This window comes from Ammospiza nelsoni, chromosome 25 (assembly GCF_027579445.1).
Source record: "Ammospiza nelsoni isolate bAmmNel1 chromosome 25, bAmmNel1.pri, whole genome shotgun sequence".
NCBI classification, from domain to species: domain Eukaryota; kingdom Metazoa; phylum Chordata; class Aves; order Passeriformes; family Passerellidae; genus Ammospiza; species Ammospiza nelsoni.
In genome coordinates, this window is record NC_080657.1 from 7,137,969 (window position 1) to 7,164,896 (window position 26,928).

Below are 26,928 nucleotides of genomic sequence, written 5' to 3' on the forward strand. Positions count from 1 at the left end.
CTCCACCCCTAAAATCAAGAGGAGGTGCGCAGTTATCATGAGATTAATTTTTCTCTCTTTAAAGAGAGACAATGAGGTTGGTTCTTTTTTATATTGTTTTTTGTTGTTCTTCCCATCCCAGATGTGTCCATAGGAGCCACCACTGCCACCCTCTCCCAGGGCATAGGGAAAAAGCTCTGAGCTGTTGGTCCTGCACATGTCCTGCCCTGCCATGGGCTCTTCTCCAAAACCCTGAGCCCCCTCTTCTCTCCCTGCTGTCACTTTTGTCCCCAGTGGCTTCTTCTCTTCTCTTTACCCCTCTGTTCCTCTGGAGAGAGACAGTCCCACGGGAGGAACCCACATCCCCATCCCAGCAGCTTCCATCTTGGGAAGGGTGGAAAATCCAAGCTGAGCTCTTCCTGCCCTGCATAGTCCAACTTTAACCCCAGGGAACCACAGGCAGCTTCCCTCTCCCCCAGCCCTGCCTCCAGCATCTCTTCCCACATTAACAGCTGACCCCTGGGGGAGACCAGCTCACTCAGGGCATCACTGGTGACCTGTGACTGGAAAACTGCTGTGGAGACAGAATCTGTGCAGGGAGGGATGCTACTGGAGCGTGGTGGCTCCTGCCAGCCCCATGCTACCAGCCCCCTGCCCCGCCCCTGCTGCCAAGCCCTGCTCCAAAAGCTGCCAGCACAGAGCTCCCACCACTTCCCTCTGGCTCTTTGGCCAGCACTGCCTGGCACAGGTACAGCCTCTGAATACAAATCAAATGTTGCTTAAAAGCACTAATTTCTTCTGGATCATGGGGTACCCAGATGGGTTCCAGTGGTGGCAAAGGGAGACCTTGAATGTGTTTACTTGAGCAGTATCACAAGCCAAAGTCAAATCCCATTCTTCCCTGGGCAGTGGTGTTCCTTGCCTGGAAGGCTTGGATGAGTGAGGCATTGCTCCACTCCAGCAATGCAGCTGGCACCTTGGACTCACAGCCATAATCCCTTCCCTCAAGAAACTCCAAACATTCACAGAAGTTGCTTTAATTGAGCCCAGCAAGGAGGCAAAGAACCGACCCTGTGCAGCATTCCCCCAGAACTGGGGATTAAATTCCCTCATCATCAACCTTCTGGATGATACTCCCTGCCAGAGACAGGTGAGGAACCTGGTGTCCTGCACCTCATTTTTAAGCTTTATCCCTAAAAATCTTTCCCAGGAAGTGCTCCCTGCCATAGAGACATTCAGCTGGATCCTGGATTCTGGACTGTGAGGTGTCAGTGGCAAAGTTACACAGGGAGTTGAATTGTTTTGTGGCTTCCTAGGGAGAGCAGGGATCTGAGGAATGTGACCTTGGCACACTTTTAATTAAAGGCTGAGAAAGAGCCTCTGCCTTGCAGAACATCTGAGGCTCTGGGTGATATGGGGTCCCCACAGCACTTCTGGGGTGCTGGGGTGGAAATGTGCTGGTGAAGGCTTGGATTGGCAGTTTTGGTGTGTCAGGATGTGCCTGTGGTTACAGCTGTGCGATTCTGTTCTGTGACCTGTGGGGATGTGGGCACAGGGAGGAGGAAATGAGGGTGAAGGATGGGGATGGGGGATGCAGAGGCAGGAATGAGGGTGCTGTGCCATAATCCCTGGGGCTGACAGAGAGATCTGCTGTGTCCTTGGCATGTTCAGAGGAGGGGAAACAAAGCCCTGCACTCTGAGCAGCTCCTTGCCGAGGGTCCTTGCACTATGCCTGTCTGGAGGAGAAAGTGCCTCTGGAACCCGCGTTAGCACCGTCTGGGGGGACTGCAGCAAACACCTCCAGCTGCCAGGATGGACGCGGGATAATGCTTCATCCCAGCTGCTGAAATCCCTGTGAGGAAAGGGGGGAACCACTGCAGCAGCCCCAGTTCCAGTGCAGGCTGGCCTGGCTTGAAGAACTGGGATCTTCTGGTGCACTGCAGGCTGGCGGGCTGGGGGGCTTTGCTGGTGGGGTGAAGGGTCTCTGAACCCTGATTATTTCATAGGACCAAAGAATCACGGAATAGTCAGGATGGGAAGGGTCCTTAAAGACCATCCGGTTTCAGCCCTCCCCCTGGCGAGGGCAGGGACACCCTCCCCTGGAGCATCCCCGGCGAGCAGGGCCCATCCTGCGGGAGGGCCTGGGGTCCGCCGCGGGGCGAGGGGACCCAGGCGCGGGGCGGAGGAAGGATCGCAGCCCGGCCCCTTCCATCCCCCGCCGCCGCCGCCGGCCCCGCTCGGAGCCGGGAAAATCCCAAACCCCATCGATGCCGCACCGCGATCGCAACTTTGGCACGGCCGGGAAGCGGCGGCCGGCCCCGCGGAGCCCGGCCCGGGAGGGGCACGGGGGGTCCCGTCCCGTCCCGTCCCGTCCCGTCCCCCCCGCCCGCGCCCGCCGCGCTCCGCCCCCCGCGGGGCCGGGGCGGGACCCGGGGCCGGGCGGAACCCGCCGCCCCCCCTGCCCGCGCCCAGACGTCCCGGCGGCGGCGAGCGGGGAGCCGGGGCTGGGATCGCGGCACCGCGCTGCCTCCCGCCGCTCCATGGCCCCGGCCGCGGCGGCGGAGCCCAGCGCCCGCCGCCCCCGGGGCACCGGCACCGGCCCCGGCCCCGGCGGGAGGCGCACGGCTCGGCGGCCGCCGGTGAGTGCGGGGACGGGGGGACCGCGGGGGGGACACGGGGCACCGGCCGTGCACAGCCACATCCACAGACCACGGGCACACAGACCACGGCGGGATGCGCGCCGGGCACTGAGCTTCCACAGGCACCCATGGACAGACAGCGGGCACCCACAGGCAGGCACTGAGCACCCCCGGGCACCCATGGACAGACAGCAGGCACCCAGAGTCAGGCACTAGGGACCCCCGGGCACCCATGGATGGACAGCACCGGGCACCCACAGGCACTGCGTACTGAGCACCCCTGCGCACCCATGGACAGACAGCAGGCACCCAGAGTCAGGCACTAGGGACCCCCGGGCACCCATGGATGGACAGCACCGAGCACCCACAGGCACTGCGTACTGAGCACCCCTGCGCACCCATGGACAGCACCGGGCACCCACAGGCAGGCACCAGGAACCCCCCAGGCACCCATGGATGGACAGCACCGAGCACCCACAGGCTCTGCACACTGAGGGGCACCAGGCACCCACAGGCACAGTGTACCCACAGATACAAATCTGCTCCCACAGACTCCGAGCTCACGCAGACACGCACACAGACACACACCACACATACACACTGGCATGCACAACCAGCTGTGCACAGATGTGCACGCACAGTCCTGTGCAAGCCCACACAGAGGCACACGCATCTTCACACAGCCAAAACCCGGGAGCTGAACAGAACTGCCCAATGCCAGCAGTTTTTGCAATTCCCGAGGCTCCTGGCAGAGGATTGGGGTGAGGAGTAGCCCCGCAGATCATCCCCACATAGGGTTTGATGTGGACACTCCAGAGAGAAGTGGGTGGAAATTATCCCAGTAGATCCTGGAGTTTGGGGTCAGGAGGGCCTGTGTGCGCAAGGGTCTGAGCTTCATGGCACAGAGGGGTCAGCGACCGTGCCAGACCCACGTCTCTGTCTCACCTCTTGGTGGGTTTGGATCCTTGCTCAGGAAATCAGCAAGGTATGTTTTTTGCAGGGTAAAGAGTAGGAGAGATGGGAGTTAAAAAGCTGGGAGTTAAGAGTGATACCAGCTGGGAATACAGTTGGGAACTTCATTGCTTGCAGGCCGGGTGTGATGTGGGCCTGTGGAGCGGGAGATGGGATCTGTGTGTCTGTACCCCCCTGGATAACTTGGGACATGCCTGGGAGCAGGGGGGCAGCCTCTGGACTGCATCCTTCCATCCCGTCCCCTCCCTCCTTGCTGGCAGGGATTTTTCAAAGAAGCAGCAGGGAAGGTGCCAGATTCAGAGTTTGGTCCTAATTCCCTGGAAATCTCAGCCTATGGATTTTTCCTTTACTCTCCTGCCTTTTCTCTTGTCTGCGAGGATTTGCAAGGTGCTTGCTCACAGCCTGCATCCTCGGATACCCTGCCACCCCACACCACTTCCAGAAGCAGGAATTCTCCCAGGAAGTCCCTCTGAGCCCCTCACTCCTCCCTCTCCTCCAAGTGAGCAAAGAGCTCTCTCCATTTAAATTTAGATGTCTGCATTATCTTGAATTTGGATTTATTAATTATTTGCATCTGGTTCCTATCAAAAAAGTTGGGCAATGCAGATGTCCTGATTTCAGCACTGGCTTGAGGGAGAAACACCAAATGTGTGGATTTTCATTGTCTCTTTAAACAATGGCCTGTCAGACGCAGCCAGGAGTCACAATCCCATTGCAGGGGTCTGACATGTCAGAGTTAAGCAATGTCCAAGTTGCGTGAGCTCCTCACCATGGGTGACTGTGGCTCATTTCCCAGCCATGGAGATTAGTCTAATTAGCAGAGCAAATCTGGGTAAGGCAAGCTCTGATAATTAGTAATCAGTGGGATGTTTCCACACACTTTCTTTTGCCTGAGGGTTAGAGAGGCGTTCAGAGCATGGCCCCATTTTTTAGGAGCACGGAGGAGTTTGGGGAACTCAAGGTGAATGGAGCTGGAGCTGGTGGTGGTACTGATGGCTCTGAGTCCTCACATCCCATTTGCCCATCAGGACCCTCTCGCCTGGGGTCAAGCACAGGTGGAAAGCAAAAGGAGAGACCCGTGTGTCCCCGTATCACCCCTGTACCATCTTTCCCTGAATCATATTCCAAGGAACAGTGGTGGCCTTGGTGGCTCCCGACCACTGTCTGGGACGTGTGACCTGATGATGGGGAGCTGGCACGATGCTTCTCCACACCCTGGGCCAGGTGTGGGGGTGATGCCCCTGTTGATAGGTGCTTGGTGGAGGTGGTTTTGTGTTCATCTCTCCTCCATCCCATCCTTCACCTGGGAAAACCGAGGTCTTTGTGCTGCAGAGAGGGGAATACGGGGCACTTCTGACTTTTGGGTTGTCAATCCCGGCATCTTCTGCGCTGCAGCAAAGGTGAAAATCTGTCACAACCCCAGCAAGACTCCCAGTGTAGGACCAGAAGGTGATTCCTGCTGGGAAGGGGATAATCCTTCCCATGCTGTGGTAATTAGTGTTACTGAGTTTATGTGAAAGTTTATGTGAGGGAACTTAATTAATTATGGTTGATTAGTGGATGTCCCCAGCTAAAGCTGGAGCTGGAGCCACGGATTTTGTCACCGCATTGGGAAACACTTGTGTCAGGTTCACACAGGGAGGTTTTATTCCTTGGGAATGAGCCCAGGGGAGGCTCTGGACTGGGAGCTGCCAGTGGATGCTGGGATGGTGACAGGGTTTGCTCCAGCTGGGAAACCCCCAGAAATGTCTGGCAGATTTTTCTCCTGTTCCCTCTCTCTGGAGACCTTTATGTGTAGCCAAGGAGGGGCACTTGAAGTGAACTCAGAGAACTAGGGAAGGAGGAGGCACTTCACAGGTGGGGATATGGGGGCTCAGAGTATCCAGCCTGAGGGATACCCCGTGCTCTGGGATCGCTGCTGCTCCCCTGCTGGCCTTGGCCTCGGTCTCCTGCAGGATGGGAGGTGGGCTGGGGAAGGAGCTGGTGCCTGGCTTCTGCTCCTGTGGTCGCCTCCTGCCCCGTGCCGGGGGCGGTGGTGGAGGTTGGGCTGAAAAGGAGTTATTTTTAAGCAACACATCTCAGTGCAGACTGTCATTCCCATTCTCCATAACTTCCCTGTGGGTGGGAGAGCCGGGGGGGCTCCAGCAGCGCGATTCAGCCTCATTCCCAGAAGGTCTTGTCTGCCTGGGTCCCCTTTCCTTGTGGGGAGGGATTTGGGGAGCTCAGCCACCATGGGCTTGGAGGTCATAGGCTCCCCAGGACTTGGATGAGGCAGAGGGGTCTGGGCTGTGCTTGCTGGTTTGGGGTCTCACCCGTTGCTGTAGCCTTTAGACACACTGCAGGTTTTGCTGGCTGATATAGCAGTGAATTGCAAAACCAGTTTATTCCCAAAATCAGGAGAGCATCTTTAAAGTCACAGTACTTTAGGAAAAGAAAAAGAAAGCGGAGGTATTTTCTGTTTGTTGGGCATTTCTTGGGTGTTCATTACAGCAAGGGCTGCTCCTGTGCCAGCTGCCAGGGTGATGCCCTGCACAGGACCCACAGGATCCTGCATCCAGGGTGGGATCCTGGGTGCTGAATGGGATTGTGCCCTGCAGCCTGGCATGGGGCATGGCAGCCATGGGAACACTCTCCCCAGGGAGATGCTGGATTCCCTTCTGTGTGGTGGATGCTGTCTTGCAGTGAAGCCCTTTCCAGGTGTGGGCCAAGGAAAAGAAAAAGCTCCTGGAAGGATAACTGGCAAGAGGGATAAACCTGCGAGGAGAAGGACCTCAGAGCTGCCTGCACTTGGCCCTTTTCCATATGGCATTTTTGCATCTCCAGCACATCACTGAACTGGGTGGCACCTCCTGTGGCACAGGACTGGAGTGGCACTTCCAGATGCTGTTACAGCCTCTCTTCCCTCATCCAGAGGGAGATTTGGTGGCCATTTATGCTTTTTGATAGCCTTTGATGCTGCAAATTCAAGCTGGCAGTGTGGTCATGGTAGGGGCAGAGCATCCCAGGGACACCCAGGGGAATTGAGGATCTGCCTGCAGGAGGGACGTCTCCCAAATTCGGCTTTACCACCACCCAGCTCTGCTGCTGTCAGATGCGTTGGGATTTAGTGTCACATTTTAGGAGAATCAATCTGCAAAGGCGGCCAGAGAGGATTGAGGTGGGAGGGTGGAGCCAGCAATGTGCCTTCGTGATGGGAGGGATTAGAGAAATATTTGGGTTTATTTTAATGTCAAGCTTATTGTGGGGATTGGGAGCTTAACCTGGCAGCAGAGCAGTGCTCATCCCGCTCCAGAACGACATTTACAGTTCCACACTGTCATTCCTTCCCACCGGGAATGGAAACCTCAGAGCTCATCCTGGTGAGCCACAAACGCCTCGGGGCCGGCCAGGCATGCCGAGGAGCAGTGAGCCCCTGCCTGTCCCCAGCCTGGTCGGGCTGTCCCAGCCCCGTTCTGCGCCCCGGCCGTGTCTGGCGCCGCTGCTCCCGCGTGGGATCCATCCATCCATCCATCCGCGGCACTGCCGGCGGCTGCAGGGCGCAGGAGGGAATGGCAGCGCTGGCTTTTGTATTTTTTTAATTTATTTTTTCTAAAAGGGTTATATAACCTTGGGGATTCTATTAATAAAAATAATGGTTTTGAACTCTGGGAGCAGCCAGCCCCAGCAATGAGCAGGGAAATGCTCCCAAGTTCAGAACACGGCAGTGGGCACATAAGGGACAGGCTCTCTGGGCAGGGATTCCCCACCTGCAACCAGATTGGTGGCATCTGCCTGTCCCCCCTGCCAGCACCTCTGTCCCTGTGCCCAGGGAAGAGGAGAGGAGGTGGGAAGGGGATTGTTTCAGCCTCAGGGAAGAGGAGAGGAGGTGGGAGGGGGATTGTTTCAGCCTCGGTGTGGTCTGGACCCTGTGAATGTGGGGTGGGTGGGCGCCCCTCATCTTCCTGTACCCCTTCCCAAGCAGCCTGAGATGAATTCCAGACTGTACCCGGAGCTAAAGTGTGGCAAGAGCAGCCTGGTGCAGCCCCGGTGAACATCACCTAGATCCAAAGCATTGTCCTGAATAGGATCCAGGGGATGTGTAGTCCTCACAAGGCAGGATTTGGGAGGTGCTCATGGTCCTCACAGGCAGGACCCCAGCAAAGCTTGTTGTCCCCATGGGAGGCTCTCTGTACCCACAGGTGGGACATCAGGGATGCTCCTGGTCCCTGTGGAACTGGTCTTGATTCCACATGGAGAGGGGGCGGTGCTAGAGAGGTTAGAGGAATTGGAGTTAAAGAGGCATGGCTGAGGCTCCAGAATAAAACAGGAGTGTTTTATAAAACAGGAGTGTGTTCAGTGTGAGTCTGGGGTCATGAGCTGTGGGGGTCATGTTCCCCCCAGTCAGAGTCCAAGAGCTTTCTCTTGCAATGTAGAGGGTTATTCTCTTCTTAATCTCTAAGTAGCCAGCAAGGCATTTAAAGAGTTTGCTGTAAAAACTAAGAGAGTTTGAAGCTAAGATGGCAATTAGAGAAAATTGAGACATAACCTTAGTCAGGGCATTTGGAGGCAAAAAGCCCACAGTCTTTGGGATGTGTTCAAGTGTCCAGTAGATTCCCTTTAATACCAAAATATTTAAAGCCTCATTTTTTAGGATGAACATTACCTTGGTTTTATTATGTTTCTCCTTTTGCCATGTGGGATTATCAACTTATTTTTCAGAAAGCCTTAACACCCCACTCAGCAGTGGCCTGGGGTTTGGTCTGGTTTGTTTGGGACTTTATTTTTTTTTCCCTTTAAATCTACCTTACTCGAGTTGTCAGTTTGACAGCCTTGTGCCAGGAACAAGCTGTCATCCTGGATCTCATATTTTTAATTCCTTCTCTCTGATGCTAATAACACCTTAAGATGATTAACTGGGAAAAAAGTAGTATTTTTCTGATGTTTGGGTGCTGGTCACTGGCTCTCAGTACTTCATTCATCTTGAGGAGTGAAATTAGAGTGGTCATCCCTCCTCTCTTCTCCTGCAGGGCTCTCCTTGGGTTTGGTTTCTGGATTTGATTTGCTCGATATCCATGATTGTATTGTCCAAATGCTTTTCTTGACAGTTTAAGATGCAGTGGGGTGACAAGCCCCCTCCCACAGCATCCCTTGGCTGGGGGCCACCCTGTAGCTCTCCCTGCTCACATCCCCTTTGGGATATTCCTTTGGGAATGGCCTGGGCAGCATTTCCATGCTGGCAGTGCCAGGACACGCAGGCGAGTGCGCGGACACCCCGTCCTGCCCCAGCCCCACTGCCAGCCATGGCTGGGCACACAGCACCACGCTGTGAGGACACGGATTCCTGTCAGCATCAGCTTATTTATAGTTTTTTAAAGATGTTTTTGGTCTGGGACTTGTTCAAGGCCTGGTTTAGCTTCCCAGGGTTCCACTTATCCCAAGCACAATCGTGCCAGCCCAGCTGGTGCTTCCTGCCAGGCTGGTCACCTGCTGTGTTGGGCTGCAGCTTCCACACCTTTTTGCTCATCTAGGAAATAAAGTTCTGGATAAAATGACGTACCATGCGCTGTAAATCCCTAGATGTGGAGTTTTATGTTAGTGTGTGTGAGGGTAGGACCCTGGGGATGCACTGAGCAGGTCAGAGGAAGTAGGAGACAGCAGAAAATTGGGAAAAACAGCTCTTTTAGCTTAAATTCTCCATGAATTTTTGGGTCCTGCTGTCTGATGAGTCACTTGATGTTGGTTTCAGTTTTTAGGTCCTGCTTGGATCCTCACTCACAGTGCTCTGGGTGGTGTGGCTGTGTCAGACCTTTCATTTGAGTTTCCAGGTGCCTCAGTTTCCCCAGCAGATGAATAAATAGCCCCTTCCCTCACTGCTGTTGTGGCAGACTGGGAGTGGCACCTTCTGCAGGTGTCGCAGGGCTGGGGTGACCTAGGACAGGTCCCTTCGACTGCGATGGCAGCGATGGCTCCGTGCTGGGTGTGGCACAGCAGGGTCCCAGCTGTCCTGCGCAGCTCAGGGGTTCAGAGGGATGAGTTTGGGGGCTTTGGGAGCGTGGTTGGAAGGGGTGCCTCAGCCCTTCACTCCTCACTGGGGAGAGAGAAGTGACTTGAGGAAAGAGGGGAGCTGGGCAGAGTGAAGCTGCTTATCCCTGCCTAGTGTGACCTGTGGGCTTGATGTCCTTGTGCTCCTGGCATCCCAATGCTCCCAGTGTCCCTGTGGTGCCCGTGCTCCAGCATCCCGGGCACAGGGACCCCCAATGATGCCTGCTCACCTTTTTCTCCTCCCATCGTGCAGGAATTGTGGCTGCGCCGGAGACGATGACTGCAGGGAGCGCCGAATCCAACGGGCCCATGCGGGAAGCGGAGCACAGAGGGCCCAAGGTGCCGGTGCCCCCCGTGCCCCCGCGGCGCCGGGGCCGCCTGCGGCGCCAGCCCCCGACGGAGCCCCCGCTGAAGGGGCGGCTCCGCATGCGCTCACCCGCGGGCGCCTTCGTCATGGTGGGCATCTCGGTGGTCCTGGTGGGCATGACCATTGCCGTGGTGGGCTACTGGCCTCACCGGGGACACGGGGGCACCGAGGCCAGCGTGGGGAACACCAGCGTGGTGGGGGACATGAGGAGGGAGGTGGTGGCTGGGCGCCACGTGCCCCACAGTGAGAAGCTGAAGCTGATCGGCCCTGTCATCATGGGCATCGGGCTCTTCATCTTCATCTGCGCCAACACGATGCTGTACGAGAACAGGGACATGGAGACCCGGCAGCTGATGCAGAAGGGGCTCTACAGCCTGGCAGTGGGGCTGCCCGGGGGGACCAGCCCCGAGGATGGGCGCTGCCAGCACAGGGACAGCCAGCCCTTCCCCAAGGCCAACGCTGAGTGCGTGGAGGGCTGTTACCAGGTGGACCTGTCCCGTCAGCCCTGCCCCAGCCCTGGCAGCAAGTGGTCTGACTGCTACGGCCCCAACCGGCTCCAGGCCATGGCCGAGTTCCTGCAGCACCCGGCAGCTTCACCCGCGGCCTCTCTCCGCAGCCTCCGCTCCACCGAGGCCAACCTGAGCCTCCCGCGCGGCGCCGGAGCCGAGTCCCTCCTGTCTTCGGCCGTGGGGGCCCTGACACTGCCCATCATCAAACTCAACAACTGCCTCCTGGACGGGGCAGCACGGGGGGCTGGCGGGAGGGCACAGAGGGGCCCTGCTGAGCATCCTCCCAAAACATCGCAGCTCTCCATCGGTGACAGCACCGCACCCTGCGGCCGCGACGCTGATGGTGGTGGTGGCCACGTCGTCATCAGCATGGGTGACAGCTGTCCTGGCATGGAGCCGCTGGTGGAGCTGAGCCCCGACGTGCACCTCCACACCCCGGGACACTCCAAATCCCTGGACCTTGGCCGGCCGGGGGTGCTGCTGGTGGCCCCCATCAAGGACCGTAAGAACCGGAGCTGGCCCCGGCTGGACCACGTCAGCCTCGTGGGCTACGCCAAACTGGAGAGCAGTGGCGAGTCCTCGGACCAGCTGCTGGAGCCCAGCGAGTGCCCAGGCCAGGGCCAGCCCCTGCCCAGCTCCTGGGTGGTGGGCATGGAGCAGGGCACACGGGTCTGATGTCCCCAGCACCTTTGGGGACTGTAACATCCCAGTCCCTCATCCTGGCCTGCAGCACCCACCAGTGACCCCAAAACCCCACATGCAAGAGGGGTTTTGGGGGTGGCATTTTTAAGCCAATGCCAAGAGGAAGGTCCTGACTCTCTGCTCCTGGGTGAGGACTCGCCTAGGTGGGATGTCCTTCTGGGTGGATGCCCTTGGCCTTACGAGACCTTCTGGTGGCTTTTCCAGAGGAGTCCTCACTTTGAGACCCCACACAAATTGTGGGATAGGGACATGGGGGCAGGTGAAGCCCCACCAGCCCCCACAGCACTTTATCTCAGTAGGTTTGGGGTGGGGAGATGCTTTGGGGGGTGATGTCCCCTTGTCCAGCCTCAACCCATCAGAAAATTTGCTTGGCCGGAGCACGTAGGCCCAACAGGGCTATTAAATATTACCTGGATGCCATGTGGTCCTGCCTTGCCTCCTCCTCTTGCCTGTGGGAAGCTTGGGAGGGGCAGCGCCTGTGGCCGTCTGTCCAGAGGGTCCGTGAGACCTTGTGCCCCCACCCAGACTCCACCGGAGAAGGGATGCTCCATAACCAGCTGCTCAACATTCAGAGGATGAGGCAATAAGTGCAGGGTTTGGGATTTTTATGGAGAGAAGGGATGTAAAAGGTGCCCAAGGAATTGCAGGCAGTGAGCAAGGTGCTGCTGCCCACCTGGGGTGCAGCAATTCTGAGAGCCTCTCAGTGGATCTAGGTTTGTTTGTGCTGGGTTTTGGTGGGATGGAGGATGCAGGTGGTGGGAGGAAGGATAGAAGGGGCAGAGAGTTGGGGGAGTGTCAGTGCTGGTTTTGCCAGAGTGTGTTCTGTTGTTTGGTGCCTGTTGGATGCGGAGCAGGAGCTCTATGGGATGAGGCCAGAGAGGCAGCCTCAGCACGGGGGTGGATTCCTGGAGAAAAGGGAGCTGGGGCTTCATCCCATCCCTTCTTACTCCCTCCAGCTCTCTTGGGCAGGAGGAGCCCCGGGATGCCAGGGCATGTGGAAGGATGGATTGGAGTGATGTGGAAGGACTGGGACAGCTCTACTCTCCAGCAACTCGGGAGGCTTCAAAATGGCTGTGGCAGCCTAGATGGGATCTTTGCCTTTTGCCTTCCCAAAACCAGGGCCTCTTGGGATGACTGAAATCTCTTTTATCTGTATGAAATGTTTGGAGGTAGGGGTGGGGGGGGATTATTCCTGTCCCTGCTTCTCCCTCTCGGGTCTGAAGTGAACACAGAGTGTCAGACCTTGCAAACTTTGGGAGCAACATCCTTCTCCAGATCAAAACATCCCAGTAAAATCATTTGGAAATTGCTTTTTCTACCCCAGCTCCCTCATCTCCCAAAAAGCAGCCCCCCACAATGCTTTGATGGGGGTGGTTCTGCTTTACAGGGAAAAGCTGTCTCTGTTTGCACTGCCAGCCCTCCCAGAGAGCTTGGGTACAACTTCCCCTGTGCAGGGACCAGAGATGGGACCCACAGCTGCAGTCTGGGTCCAGCTGCATCCCAGAGGATTCTCTGGGAGTGATACCAGCCCAAGCTCAGCTATTTATTTGGCTGCTTAAGCTCAACATTATTTAGGCTCTGATTCAATGCAATAAACAGCAATGAGAAAAAGTCACCATTGGGGTCTGCCTTGGAGCAGCATCACAGAGGAAGTGCCAGAGGGTTGTTTTTGTCCGAAAATAACTTTTTACTTGGGCTTCGCCATCTGCAGCCAGAGCTAATGCTGGGCCCTGGGCCATGCTTTGGGAACTGGCAGCAAGAAATTGGAGCCCAAAATGCCACAAGGAGCCACGTGAGAAGCTACTGGGGGTGTTTGTTTTAATTTTTTCCCTTCATTTTCTGGCTGAGGCTCAGTCTAACTGTTGGAAATGGCTGGACCACAGGGCAGCCTGCATGGACCATGTCCCTGCACCAGCATCATCCTCCTGCCCCATCCTCCTCCTGCCCCATCCTCTTCCTGCCCCATCCTCCTTCCCAGCTCAGCAGCATCCTCCAGGGGAGGCATTTCTGAGTCACACAGGGATCGTTTCAAAATGCAAAGCAGTTTGGTCAATCAATCTGGCAGGGTGAGAATCCTTGTGCCTTCTCCAGGGAAGAGCAACATCTGTGCATCCCTCACCTTCAGCTCCGTCCATGGACACAGTTCCCAGAGTATTTGTGGGATATTAGCAGTGCTGGTTTCAGTGGATGGATGCCATGTGTGCTGTCCTCACAGTGTTCTGGGAGTGACCTGGGCAGGGTGAGGTTAGAAACAGAAAGTAAAAGTAAAAATGTACACCCTGGATGGATCCCTCCATTGACTGTTTGGCTGCAGGGTTGTGAAGTGGAACAACCCTGGAAGCCCCAGAGATGCCACACTGCACAGCCTGTGAAGGGCAGTGCTTGGAGGCACCTTCTGTCCTGCTCAGGAACAGGCTGGATACGCTCTGGACTAAATATCCAGCTGTTGTCACCCCCCAGGGCATCCCACCCCAGGAGGTGCCACTGCAGGAGGAGATTCCTACCAACAGGAGGGGAATTTCATTGTAAACACCAGCAAAGAAAACTGGGGGATTGTTCCCAACACCAGCATGTCCAGGCTGACGAGGACTGACCCTGGGGGTCTCTTGGACCAGAGGATGGAGGCTGGAGAGACCAAGGGAAATTGCAGTTATCCCCCAGCACCAAGAGACCTCTCTGCTGGTGCGTGGCTACAGGATAGCTTAGTTTGGGCCAAAATTTGATAAAATGGGGAAAACGGATTGAGGGAACCACTACCACAGTGCCAGTGAGTCTCCAGATTTGCTGCTGGGGATCCTTGTGTCCCCGGGGAGCACAACAGCCACAGCTGGGGACAGTCACTCCCTGATACGGCTCAGCCATTGGCTGGTTTCAGCTCTTTCTCTTCCTCCTCCTCCTCCTCTTCCCGCGTGGGGCCGGTCACAGCCATGAATCTGCTTGGCCCGAGTGCCCTTGTTAAGATTTAAGGTCTGTGGGAAGGCGAGGGCTGGGCTCCCAGCACACACTTGCAGTGCAGCCAGCAGTGAGTGATGCTGCCATCAATCTCCTGCCGAGGTGTGGGGAGGTGACGCGCAGGGGACGCTGTGACCTGTGCTGGGTGAGTGTGGCTTCTGCCCTCTGTGGCTGCAGAGCAGCGCTGTGATGGGTGCAGCTGTGCTCCCCTTTTGGCAGGGGACTGATTTCTATTTTAAAAAAGGGCAAGAGTGTGATACAAAATGCCTCTCTGCATTAGTGAGCCAGCACTGAGCCAAAGGCACCCATCCTATTGCTTCCCAGTACCCAGGGGAGCTGGAATGGGGCTGGAGCTGGGCTGAGGTTGGGAGTAGTTGCTGAATTATTTTTAATTTTTTTTTCCTGTGGGTTTGGGAGTGTCCTGTATAGATTCTCTGGCACCCAAGGCTCTGTACATTAATCCTACTGTAGAAATGGGCTGAGCAATGTGGGATGGATTGCCCTGGGGCTGGTCCTGGGTCAAAAGCCAAAGTTCCCTCAGTGTTGTCAACATCTGTGTGATGTGTCCGAACAGCTGAGCGCTGGCATGGGGCTGGAGCCCAAACCTCTGAGGCTTTGGCTTGGAGCCCATCAGGGATCACTGCCCGTGCTGGTGACAAAAAGCAAAAGATGCCCATGAATCTGGAGGAGTCTGTGCTGGTGCTTCTTTGGGTGGTTGGGACGGAGCAGGGATGAATCCAAGGCCATTGACCCACCTGCTGCAGGACCTGAGGTGATTCCCCACCTGGTTTTGGCTATTCTTTTATGCCTCAGTTTCCCCAGCGATGGAGCGCAGAGCTGAGCTCAGCACGTCCAACCTGGCCCATTGCCAACATAATCCCTCCCTTTCAATCCTGTTTATCTCAGACCCTGGTGGAAGGGATGGAGTCACCCGCGGCTGCCTGGCTCCCACAGCAATTCCCCCTGGAGCCCTGAGAGCAGCCCTGATCCTCCAGGAACACGACTGGCTGCTGAGCCCCAAAACCAGGAGGAGCAGCCTGAAAAGTGCCTGGGCTGGAATAAGCTGGTGACTTAATGGGAACTCTCTCCTCCTGATGTGACACTGCTTCTCCAGGTTGAGTTCTGGGATGGAGACATGAGGAAGGACCAGGGATGGGTGATGAAGGAAAGCTGCTTTTGTGGCTCCTTCCCAAAGGATAGGATCTCCAAGGCAGTGATTGCCTTTGGTGTGGGATCTGGGGCTGGGGTGGGTCTGCCAGGAGCTGCTGCCTCCTGCACAGCTGGGACGAGGGGTGGGGGTTTCATTTATTTGCATCTGGATTGCCATGGTATTTTTTTTTCCCTAGCTTGTAGCCAGGCAAAATGCCACAGGCAACATGAGCACACCCCCTCCTGCTCTGGCTGAGGTGGGTAAAGGCACCCTGGGTTTGGGACACTCACCCAGAGCAGCTTTGGGGAGCTGTAAGGAAAAGCCTTTCCAGTCTCCTGGGATGGCCCCAGACTGCTGAGCATCGAGGTGGGTGTTTGCTGTCCCTGCACTTGTACCCTGGGGAAATAAGCTGAGGACACTTTTCCCCTGGGCATTTTGGATGGGGTTCCAGTGTCACCTGTGCTGGAGTGTCCCTTCACTAGTGATGGCAACGCTCCTGCCCAGCAAAGCACAATGGTTTGGGTAGATGGGCAATATGGGACCATATCCCTGGTGCCACTGACGTCCCTGCAGTGTCCAGGACAGGGATGTGCCAGAAGCCCCGTGGGAACCATCAGGCCCAGGTCCCCTCCCTGTAGGAGTCCCAAGGCTGATGATGGTGTTTCTGCCAGGACACACTGGTGTAGTCCAGCACAATCCCATATTGTTGTTGGAGCTGGTGGCTGTGAGACAGACTGGGCCCCACAGGAGCTTGACAGAGCTTGGAGCTGGTCCCCAGGTGATGCTTAACAGGGCCAGAAGCGGGAGCAGGTGATGATGTCTTGGCCATTGAGCAGGGGCTGACATCCCAAAGTGCAGCTAAGCAAAGCCATTTCTTGGTGGGTTGTCTGCAGATGTGATGTTTTTGGGGCTGTGGTTCATCCCCAGCCATGGCCCCTCAGACCAGTGCATTGTCTGGAGGTCCTGGGATGTCCCCAACTCCCTGGAACAGGGCTGTGTGCAGCCTGACCCTGCTGGGCTGGGCAGGGCAGGAGCTGGGGGATAGCGGGGCCTGGCTCTGCCACAGAGCTGTGAGGGAGCCATGCTGACTCTTACAGGAAAGCAGCTCCAGGGGTGGCAGGTTCCAGCTCTCCAGGGTCAGCTCCTTGGTAATTCTGGCTTTACAGGACACTGAGATTTAGTACTTGGAAGCAAACTGTCTGGGATCAGGGTGGAAACTATGCTGGCTGTGTCTGAGGCAATGGGAATTCACAGCTTTTAGCAGGACATGCCACGTGCCACCCTTCTCTTTCTGCCTGTTAGGGAAACCGAGGCACCACAGCCAGGCCTGGGCTGCCCCTGCACCCAGGGAAGCTTTTCCCAGCCAATCTCCAGTCTCCAACTGCCCTAACTGGGCCATCTGGCTCTTGGTCTCTGTCAGGCCTGCAGCCAAGATGCCCTGTCAGCTTTTTGTGCCTTATTTCTGTCCCTCCTAAAGCTGCTGCAGCCAGAAAAAAAAAAATCAGATAGAACCAAAATATCGATGGATTTGACATTTCCCCCCACTCTAGCTGAGTCACACTTACTTAGGGTTGGGCAGTAGCTGCTGAGCACAGACCTCACCTGGTCTCACCACAAATTTCACAGCTCAAACAAAGGTTTTACATCAAGTGATGCTTCTTTGGGGCAAATTTGAACTCTGGGAATTGCTTCTGGCCTTTCTGGGGGCTTTGGTCCCATATGTGACTACAATGGGAACTGTTGGAGGGGTCTGAAGGCACCAAGAGCCCAGGGAAATGCTGGCCCAGGGCTGGGAGGGCTTTGGCACCATTGTAGCCACATTTGGGGGCTTTGGTTTGGGCTGGTAAAACCAAGTCACCACAAAGCCAGGCTAAGGAGAGACACCTGGAGGAAGATGAGAAGGAGGAAGAGAATTCAACACTAGGGAGAGAATTTTGTTTGAAGATTTATTGAAAAATGCAGTACAAGAAGCAATACTGAACACTTAGGTCTGCCTAAACACTATGGCAACTTTCCCTTTGATTCACTATGAAAATCCAAAATAACAACTCCCATCACTAGTTGATCTAGAAAGTTTTGCCAACTTTAAAAGTTCCTATTTTTATAAAGAGTTGTAAATGCCTAACCTAGACAATTCACAATTGCCTTAAAAAATTTTTACAAAGCTCCTTCATCTTCTCAACTAAATAATTTTTTTTGTTTTGTTTTTTACAAGTTTCATCTCTAAGGCTGGGACACTACCACCTCTTAAGGTAATTGTACAATTAGGAAAATCAGCAAACCACAGTTTATTAAAATCAAATCAGTCAGTCCTTTGCTAACACATCTCTGTTGGTCAGGGACTCCTATTGGGCAACCGGAGCTGCCATTCCAATTTAATGGAGAAGAACAAGAGCTCCTTGCCTTCCTTTCTATAAAAACATTCATTCATATATAAATAGCTTCCATATAATGCATATTATACAATCAAGATAGTCTCTGGGTGAATTTGTGGAGTGGGAAGAGCTGGGAACATTCATATAAATAGACCTTACTTAGCTGGTTTGTCCCTAGAGCTGACACAGCGTGCTCAGAGCCAAAGATTTTAAATCCCACCAGAGGTAGAAGGGAAGTGGGCAGCCTTGGCTGAGGGTGAGAGAAGCTTCTTCTGCTTTTAACTTGCATCTTCTTCCCAGGCTCCTGGGCTCGGGCACTGTGTTGGCAGGAATGGGGCTGGAGACCCCTGAGGTTACACAGCAGGAGATGGCAAAGGGCACATGAGGCCAGGACTTGTCTGAATTACTCCAGGAGAAGCAAGAACTCAGCAGGGGGAAGTGTGAAAATGGAAAACAGCCACCCAAAATCCAAGAAAAAAAAATGGGGTTGTTCTAGTCTACAGGCCCTTTAACAAGGGACATGTGCAGCAACAGTGAGCACATCCTTTTGGAAAGGAACCAGCTCTCCTGCCAGCAGGCTTCTCACCCAGAAATCCCTGCTTGGGCTGTTTTGTGCCACTCACCGTGCTCAGGGCACGGGACACCCCAAGGGAACACCATGGACCACATTCCCCTAAACTCTCCTGACAGCCAAGTGCCTCTAAGTGCTACGGACAAACTTAATTTATCATGTTGGCTGTGCCTGGTGAAGCCCAGAAATCCTCTCAGCCACTGCTCCATGCGCCCCTTCACTCTTCAGGTGTCTGTTGCAAATGAGATGGAAGGACTGAGTGGCAAAGAACTCAATTTCCAGAAAAAGGGCAGTGGCAGAGGGTGCTCAGCATGATGGGTGTTTAAGGCAACCATTACCCAACTCAGCTGAGGACAGCAGAGCCTCTGCCAGGGCCTGCGTGGCAGAATAAGGAAGGGTTTTTGAGACATGGATAGGAAGACTTAATCTCTGCACCAGAGCCCAGGACTCCCTCAATGCCCAGAGCAGGATGCCCCGAGGGAGGCAGAGCGTCCCAGGAGGGAAACCTGCACCAGAGCAGCCCAGAGGCAGCTGTGGCACGGGAGGGCTGGAGGCTGAGCAGGACCAGGGCCAGCAAGGCTCAAAGACAGCCAAAATCCAGCAGCTCCAGCAGAGTCTCCAATCAATACTGACAGCTTAATTAAAATTGCACCTGAAGCTGAGAAGCTGCACCAGCCTCAGTGTAGTTCCACGGCTGGCTGCAGCTAAACAGTGCAGTCATTGCAGCCGGAGCTAAATCCAGTGACTTCTGAAATACATGATTCAAATTTAAAACTGGAGAGCTTTTCTCTTTATTGCCATTTTTTTCCCATCCTCTCCTGAGGAGCAGAGCACTCCTTGCCCTCAGCTACCACTGTGCCACACTATATATACATATATGTATGTATATGTATATTTATACATAAAAAAAAATAAATCACAACCTCAAGTGGACTAAAGTGTTCACAAGTGTCTGGGCAGACTCTTTACAGAGCTTGGTTGGTTTTTTGCTTCTTGAATTTAAATGGTGGAAGGACAAACCAGGCAAGAACATTCCCATGAAGCTTAGAGAGCAGAAATGGGAGCACATCCAGCCCCTGAAATCATGTTTTTGCATCACCCCCTCTGTGCTGGAGATGGCCCTGGGGGTCTGTAAGCTCAGCCTCAAGATTCAGACAATCACCCTGATACTTCCTTCCAGCAAGGGGGTCATGAAGGCAAATCCAGACCCGCAGGCCAGTGTGGAAGAGGGAATGTCAACACTTCCCATGTGGTTTGGCTCTTTCACAATCAGCAACACCTGACACCTCCTAAAATTCCTTGTTCAGCCTCTCCAAATACAGCTTGCAGGCCTAGGAAGGATTGTCTAAAGGAGTTTAAATTAAATGCTAGTAGGATACACGCTCTGAGAAATGGGTAACGTGTTCAGCTTTAAACAGCACTGTGAGGGGAGGAAAAAAACCCAACCCATGACTTACAAAAAAAAACCAAAAAACCCCTCTGTAATTTAAAAATCATGAACACAAACAAGTGAAAAACTATGACATTGAAAAGCTCAGTTCCTGTGAATGCTGCACAAGCCTACCTTAATAGCATCCTGAGTCCAAACACCTTAAACACACACTTCTAAGGGCTTTTTAATTTAATGGCATCTAGAAAACACAAACAGGTGGGGAGCACTCAGCAGAGACACACGGGAAGAAGGCGAGATGCTATCCTCTTAAAGCTCTAAAATTCACAGTATAAGATACTTGAAGCAACTTCCAGTATTCCTTAAATCTAGTCAATTATTCAGATGTGTGCACAGGCTACACCACAAAACCCTACTGTGATCACACATCAGGGCTGGAACCCAGTGGGCAGGGAGCTCAGAGCAGCCCAGGGGTTGCAGCGGGGCTGGAGCTCCCCAGAGCTACAAAAATAATCTAGAGGCAATTGGAAATGCTGCACAAAGTCTGACTCTTTAAACTGACTCTCCTGGAAGAAGGACCCATGGCTTTGTGAAGGCGCACACAGAGCCCGCGCCGGGAACGCGCACGGAACAGCTCCGTTATCCCTGACGAGGGAGAGGAAATACAAGTTAAAACAGGGAGCCCTGTGAGGTGAGATTCTGTGTCTGAAGAGGCTTTGCGTGAGAGGGAATGCAAAACTGAAAACCTGTAAAAAATACTAGAAATATTTTAGAAGTTAGAAATATGGCATATTTCTGTCGCGATAGATATAAAAAAACCCAACAAAACAAAACCCTATATCCAGTAGGATCTAGTGGACTCTGGAAAAATCTCAAGTAAAATGTCAAAGCGCAACTCTTAATAAATGATATGAATGTCTCTGAGTGTCAAGTCTGAAATCCGAGGTCTTTGTGCTCCAGGTAGTTTCTTGGTAGTTTTGCTGGGTTTCTTTTTCCTGGTGTTCTCATGGGCAGGAATGTTTCCTAGCAGGAGAGAAGACAGTAAGTTGCACCAACAGCAGCATGCTGGAAAAGACAGGAATATGCCTCCCTGAAGTGGATGGGAATTGAAGTCAGGTGAGTTACCACCAGAGGCAGGTGAGAGGTGCCTAATGGGGCTCCAGGAGAGTGACTCTGCACAAGGGTCTGGAGCAACAGGACAAGAATACCAGAGGGCAGGGTTAGATGGGATATTGGAAAGGAATTTTTCTCGGGGAGGGTGGTGAGAGCCTGGCACAGGATGCTCAGAGAAGCTGTGGCTGCCCCTGGATCCCTGGACGTGTCCAAGACCAGGCTGGACAGTGTATGGAGCATCCTGGGACAGTAGAGGGTGTCCCTACCCATGGCAGGGGTGGGACTGGATGAACTTTACAGTCCCATCCAACCCAAACCATTCCTGGATTCTGTGATCAGTGGCATGGGGCAGGATGGCCTTTAAAGCACTGAGGTACACCCAGAGCTCCTGGACTCCTTCAGCAGCTCCTTCCCAAATGTATAAAATTTGCAGAAAATGGGATTTCCAGGCAAGCTTGGGGTCCAGCTTGAGGGTTACTGGGCACTGATGTGGGCAGGGGTCTATGTGGCACCTACAGCTGCTCCATGTGCTCCCAGCACATCATGGATATTTGGGAAGGCAAAGTAGCCTCATGGCAGGAACTGTGTAGCTTTTAACCCATTTGGGCTCATTTCCACAGGACTAGTCTGTCTGTGACTGCCTCATCAGCCTCCATGGATCTAACAGGAAGAGGCATGAGCAGGACTCAGCAGAGAACAATGATCACTTTACTTCAACTCTGACCCTATTTACCCAAATCTCCTGTGCACTGAAATCAGCCACCCCCTGCCCCCACTCGATGTGATGTCTCTACTCACACAGCCCAATTACTCCTCTGCAATCTCTGTCTCCTGGTGCACAACCACTTTGGTCACCGACATGTCTGGGTGCTGCTCCTTAGCAGCCTTGATCGCCTGTGCCAGGACCTGAGGGACAGCACAGAGAGCAAAGGTTAGAGCACGTCAGAGAGTCAGAGCATGGCACCCACCAAGGACACAAGAGCCTTCTTCTAACTCCAGAGTGTAAAAAAGAAAAGTAGATGCACTTGATAGAATTATAGGAAAATTACAATTGTGAGTTGGGAGGGACCCACAGGAATCATCCAGTCCACTCCAGGCCCTGCCCAGACCCCCCAACAACCCCATCTTGGGCATCCCTGGAGCTCTGGCAGCCTCGGGGCCGTGCCCATTGCCTGGGCAGCCTGGGCAGTGCCAGCACCCTCTGGGGGAAGAGCCTTGCCCTGATCTCCAGCCCTAACCTCCTCCATCACAGGGAGCAGAGGTCGGAGCTGCAGCCCTTGCTGAGCATTGCCCTCAGTGTCCTCTGCTCCAGCTGAACACAGCGAGTGCCCTCAGCCACCCCCTGCATGGCCCTTCCTGATCCTTCACCATCTCCAGAGCTTCCTTTGGAATCTCTCTTAATTGTTTTAGGTCTTAAATTGTGGTGCCCAACACTGCCCCCAGGACTTCAGCCACACACTTTGGTGACTTTTAGTGCTACTACATTATCTCTGAAAGGAAAAGCACTACTTGAAGAATACCTCCATCTCTCCACTGCCCCATGGCAGAAAATGGATGAGAGCATTTAAGCATAACCTGCTTATTCTTCCAGCAAGTGTGATAGGCACATCTCAGACATTTTGTGGTGGAGTTAATAAACTAGATCTTGTCATAAGAATATTTTCCACCCACATGATACTTGCGTCTAAATTTAAATTCAAAGTATAATTCTCTGATGACAAAATCATCACTTCCAACACATGCAAGAGGCCAACGAGGCTGAGTCATCAGAAAGGTTTCATATAAAGCCAAAGAGATGCTACACAGGTGCTGAGTGCTCTGAAATTACTTCTGGCACTACGAAATAGCAATAGTGCTTCAAAGTTATGGGAAAAGGAATGCAGATCAGCCAGATGTCAAGGAAAACTTTTATTTCACATTTTTATGGATCTTTTAAAAAAGCCTACAAAACTGTCCGAAACAATCCTGGAATCAAAACTTTGCTGCTCATCAGTTTCAGAATAGAATTCAGCTTTCCTGGCTCAGATGCTTGATGTCAAAAGGAATTTATTACTGATACAGAATCATGGAATGGCTTGGTTGGAAATGGATCTAAACCCTCATCACATTCCACCCCCTGCCATGGGCAGGGACATCTTCCACTAGACTAGGCTGCTTTAAGCCCTGTCCAACCTGGCCTTGAACATTTACAGGGATAGAGCAGCCACAATTTATAAAAACATGAACTTTCATCTCTACCCCAGTAAAATTTCCCTGGTTCATTTTTTGGTGACACTGTCTTTGAACAGGCAGCCTGACTGATTTTTGCCAGCTCTGGGAAATACTTTTGGATCATATCCATACTCCTACCTGGTCATGGTCTACATCTGCATCTCCCGTGATGACAATCCTCTTCTCAATCCGTGTCTCTGAAATGCCACCTTTCACAGTCTAGAGCAGAAGGAAAAGCTGCTGTTAGTGTAAAAGTGCAGAGGCGTTTGAGCTCACTGGGGCTGCCTGTCTAAAGATGGTATCCAAAAATAGTGTCACCAAATTGTACCTGGCATTAGAGTCACAGGGGAAACTGCTGCTGCTCAAGGAAAAACTGTCAAAGAGTTATTTTTTTATAGCTGAGCCAGGGAAGAGCTTCTCCTCACAGGACAGCTCTTCCTGCTGTCCCCCACAGGACAGTCAGAGTCCATGTGCAGACTGTGCTGCAATTAATGCACAATCCACAGATTTAACACAGGCAAGACTGAACCCTTCATGCTTTGCTCCATGTACTAATCATGTATTTGAAAGGACCTTCCAAAAACTTTTTTTCCTCTCACTCATCCCTGCTCATCTCTCCATCAGGTTGTTGGTTGAATTGGTGTTTTGTGGTGCTCCCTGGTGTTACCTTGGTGATCTGGGTGGTGGTGGTACTGCTGGTGGTTTCTGAAGTGATGGTCTGGGCAGTCAGCAGGATGCCAGGGTCTAAATCCCCATTGCCACCATCTGTCTGTGGGACACAAGAACAGGCCATCAGCCCCTGAGCAGTGGGGACAGAAGCAAAGACTCCACATCACCAGAGCCAGAGAGAAGATAATCTGAGGACAGCAGCTCCATCGTGCACAAGACACAAGTCAACCTGTGCCTAGGTGCACAGGAGCTGGGCAAGTCTCTGAAAGCTCAAAGTCCCTATGCTTTAAGGCTGGAAAAGCACAGATCCTTCCAGGAGGACCTGTGACACCCCTGAGACCAGGGGCACTGGGACATACCCAAGTCTGAGCATGCTGCTGGCCCTGCAGTGCTGGTCATACCATCCATGTCTGAACCATGACAGGAGACCAACACAGACACTGATCCCAAATTCCACCTGCCTGCACACATGGAGATCAACAAAGCCAAGAGCACAATCTTATTCAGAAGGTAACTGCCACCCTTCCTCCTTCCTGACAACACCTTGCACATCCTCACTTCATGCTCTGCAGAAGCAAAGAACATCCAGACGTTTGCTGAAACAGGAACAAATTTTGGAGCTGGTTCTTGGATTTCATCCTGCCTGACTCAACCACTCAAGGTCTGCCAAAAATCCCACACAAAGTCATCCTGGCCAGCTCATCCTGGCCGCGCCGTCCATGTCCCCACTGGGCAGTGTCCCTGCTCAGCATTGGGACAATATCTGGAATTACCACAAGGTGGGACCATTTTCCACAGTGTGGCAGAGATCTCATGGCACATCACATCCTGTGCACACACGGCCAACTGATCATAGCCCTGGAGATCACTTTTCCTTTCCCACTTTGAGCAAAACTCCTCCATACACACTTGCTGAAAGCCAGGGCAATGCTCACCACCACTGTCTGAATGATCTCTGTGGTGCTGCAGCTGGGAGGATGCTGAGCAGCCACAGCATTCCTTAGGAATCCCAAAATATACAATCATTAGATTCCTGCATCCATAACAACATCCCACAGCCACTTCACTGCAACAGGAGAGCACAGGCGGCTGATGACAACCACAGCAATGGCAAAGCCAAGCTGACACAGGCTCCAAAATTTCAAATACATGAAGAAAGGCTGAGAGGGATGGGGGTGTTCAGCCTGGAGAAGTGAAGGCCTTGGGAGACCTTACAGCCCTTTCAGGGCCTAAAGAGGCTCCAGAAGAGCTGCAGAGGGACTGGGGACAAGGCATAGAGGGACAGGACACAGGGAATGGCTCCCACTGCCAGAGGGCAGGGCTGGATGGGATATTGGGATGGAATTGTTCCCTGCGAGGGTGGGCAGGCCCTGGCATAGGTTGTCCAGAGCAGCTGTGGCTGCCCCTGGATCCCTGGCAGTGCCCAAGGCTGGAAGGGCTTGGAGCAGCCTGGGACAGTGGAAGGTGTCCCTGCCCACAGCAGAAGGCTGGAACTGGGTGAACTCTTAGGCTCCTTCCACCCCAAACCATCCTGCCAGTCTGTGATTAAAATCCTCTGTTTTAGACTGAGGATTAATTTTAACCTCAGCAATGAATCCATACCTGCATATCCTCTGCTTTGTAATACTGCTCCACTAAGATTTTTACTTTCCAGTCACCACATACCCACTGAGGCTGCATTTTATACAGAACATCTGATGTTTAACAACCATTTCAGTCTTGAAACCTAAGGATGACCAAATCATTTATAAACCAAGTTCTGAAGAGGCATAAACACCCTCTTCAGATCTGGGAAAACGAGAAAAGGCATTTATTGCAGAAAAAAGGCCAACTCAGGTTAACTTTGTACAGAGAGAGCCACATCCTGAAGCCACCAGTGGCTGAAGATAAACTCTGTTTGCAAACACATCTTGAAAAAATAATTACTCTTAAGGGACAGCAAAACCACTGCTCCTCTAGAAATACCAGATGCACCTGGAAATAGTGTCCACAGCATCAGTTAATGCCTGTGCTGCACCCAGACATGCAGAGACAGGCAGGTGCTGCTGTCTCATCCTGAGGATTCGGAAACAAAACGTTTACTTGGGTTTAATTAAGCCCTAGGAAACTCATCAGAACACACCTTACCTGTGCAGCTTCGTAGGTGATGGTCTTTGTCTCTGTGTGGACAATAGGGACTTCCTTTGTGGGAATTTCACTTTTGATGGCGCTGGACACGTCAGAGATGGTGACAGTCTGTGTCTTCACTAGCGGGGGCTGTGAGACAGGGTTAAAAACATCTTGTAAACAGCCAGTTCCCATCTCCACATCCTGAATGGGCTGCTGGCAAGTGTTCTGACAGTGATCTGATAAAAGTACTGCGGGAACCAAGGTCAGCCTGGAAATCTTTGGGTTTAAGTCTCTGGAACATCACACTGCTCTGAGGGCAGCGATCAGGCGTGAGGATTAGACAGGCAGCAAAATCCTCCAGCCCTTCCCCACACCGTGGACTCTGCTCAGCCCAAACCAGGCATTAAGGGTTTAATGGGTGTGCCACAACACCACAGATGCTGTCTCCACTGATTCTTAACTTTCTAATTACCAGAAGCCCATTGCCAGTTACTAGGATAAGATGAGCCTTATCTGGTGATGCCAGTGTCAGGATTACACCAGCCCTGGGCACACAAAGACTTTATCACAGTTGAGCAGCTTTATCCTGACCTCAAGAGTAACACTGCATTATGAAAAATCCTCATCAGATCTTTAACTTTTATTAAATCAATGTCAGATAAAACAGGAAGAACAATAAGGGTGGAGAGAAATCGGTTATTCCAACACCTGATGATTATCCAGAAGAAGACAGAGTGAGTTCAGAGCCAGTGCCTTTCCAGAGGGCTCGATTTCTGCCACCATCCCCAACCCTGCCAGATGCCACTGTGATCATTAGCGGGGAACAGGCATCTGTTGAATCAAAAGCAATATCAACACTGGAGCAGGCAAAAATCCCTCCCACAGTGGGGAGCACAAAAGGACACACTGGACAGCACCTCAAATTTGCTCTGCTGTGCTGAGAGTCAGCTGCCAGTCCAGCTGGGGCCAGCAAAATCCTTAAGGAGCTAAAATTACACAATTTTTGAGCCTAAATATTGTCTTTTCGTGGGAATGCCACAGGATGCTTCAATCCAAGAAGAACAAAGGGCATTGCACTGTGGCAACTGTATTTCATGTAAAGATAAATTGAGAGGGAGTCTTTTTTAATGCAAAGACAAATTGACAGTGGCTCGTATTTAATTCAAAGATAAATTGAGAGGGGCTTATTGCACTGACTG

At 53.1% G+C, this 26,928-nt stretch overlaps 2 protein-coding genes across 12 annotated transcripts in view; one reads left to right on the forward strand and one right to left on the reverse strand.

Annotated features, from left to right (window-relative positions):
* Positions 1-2,456: 2,456 nt before the first annotated feature.
* TMEM200B (transmembrane protein 200B) lies at positions 2,457-11,609 on the forward strand. Its single transcript, XM_059488742.1, has 2 exons — positions 2,457-2,618; positions 9,865-11,609. The coding sequence occupies exon 2, from the start codon at positions 9,888-9,890 to the stop codon at positions 11,160-11,162; it is 1,275 nt and encodes a 424-aa protein (XP_059344725.1). The 5' UTR covers positions 2,457-2,618; positions 9,865-9,887; the 3' UTR covers positions 11,163-11,609.
* Positions 11,610-17,223: 5,614 nt separating this feature from the next.
* The window catches only part of EPB41 (erythrocyte membrane protein band 4.1), an 86,396-nt gene continuing 76,691 nt past the window's right edge, over positions 17,224-26,928 (reverse strand). For all 11 annotated transcript variants that reach the window (XM_059488621.1, XM_059488612.1, XM_059488617.1 and 8 more), the window contains 5 exons: positions 25,748-25,876; positions 23,619-23,720; positions 23,090-23,170; positions 21,539-21,646; positions 17,224-20,650 (listed from right to left, as the gene is read on the reverse strand). In XM_059488621.1, the coding sequence (XP_059344604.1) occupies positions 21,548-21,646; positions 23,090-23,170; positions 23,619-23,720; positions 25,748-25,876 (411 nt within the window). In that variant the 3' untranslated portion in view covers positions 17,224-20,650; positions 21,539-21,547. The remainder of the gene's footprint in view (positions 20,651-21,538; positions 21,647-23,089; positions 23,171-23,618; positions 23,721-25,747; positions 25,877-26,928) is intronic.

Coding starts and splice junctions, on each gene's coding strand:
- TMEM200B (XM_059488742.1), top strand. CDS start 9,888: ATGACTGCAGGGAGCGCCGAATCCAACGGGCCCATGCGGGAAGCGGAG.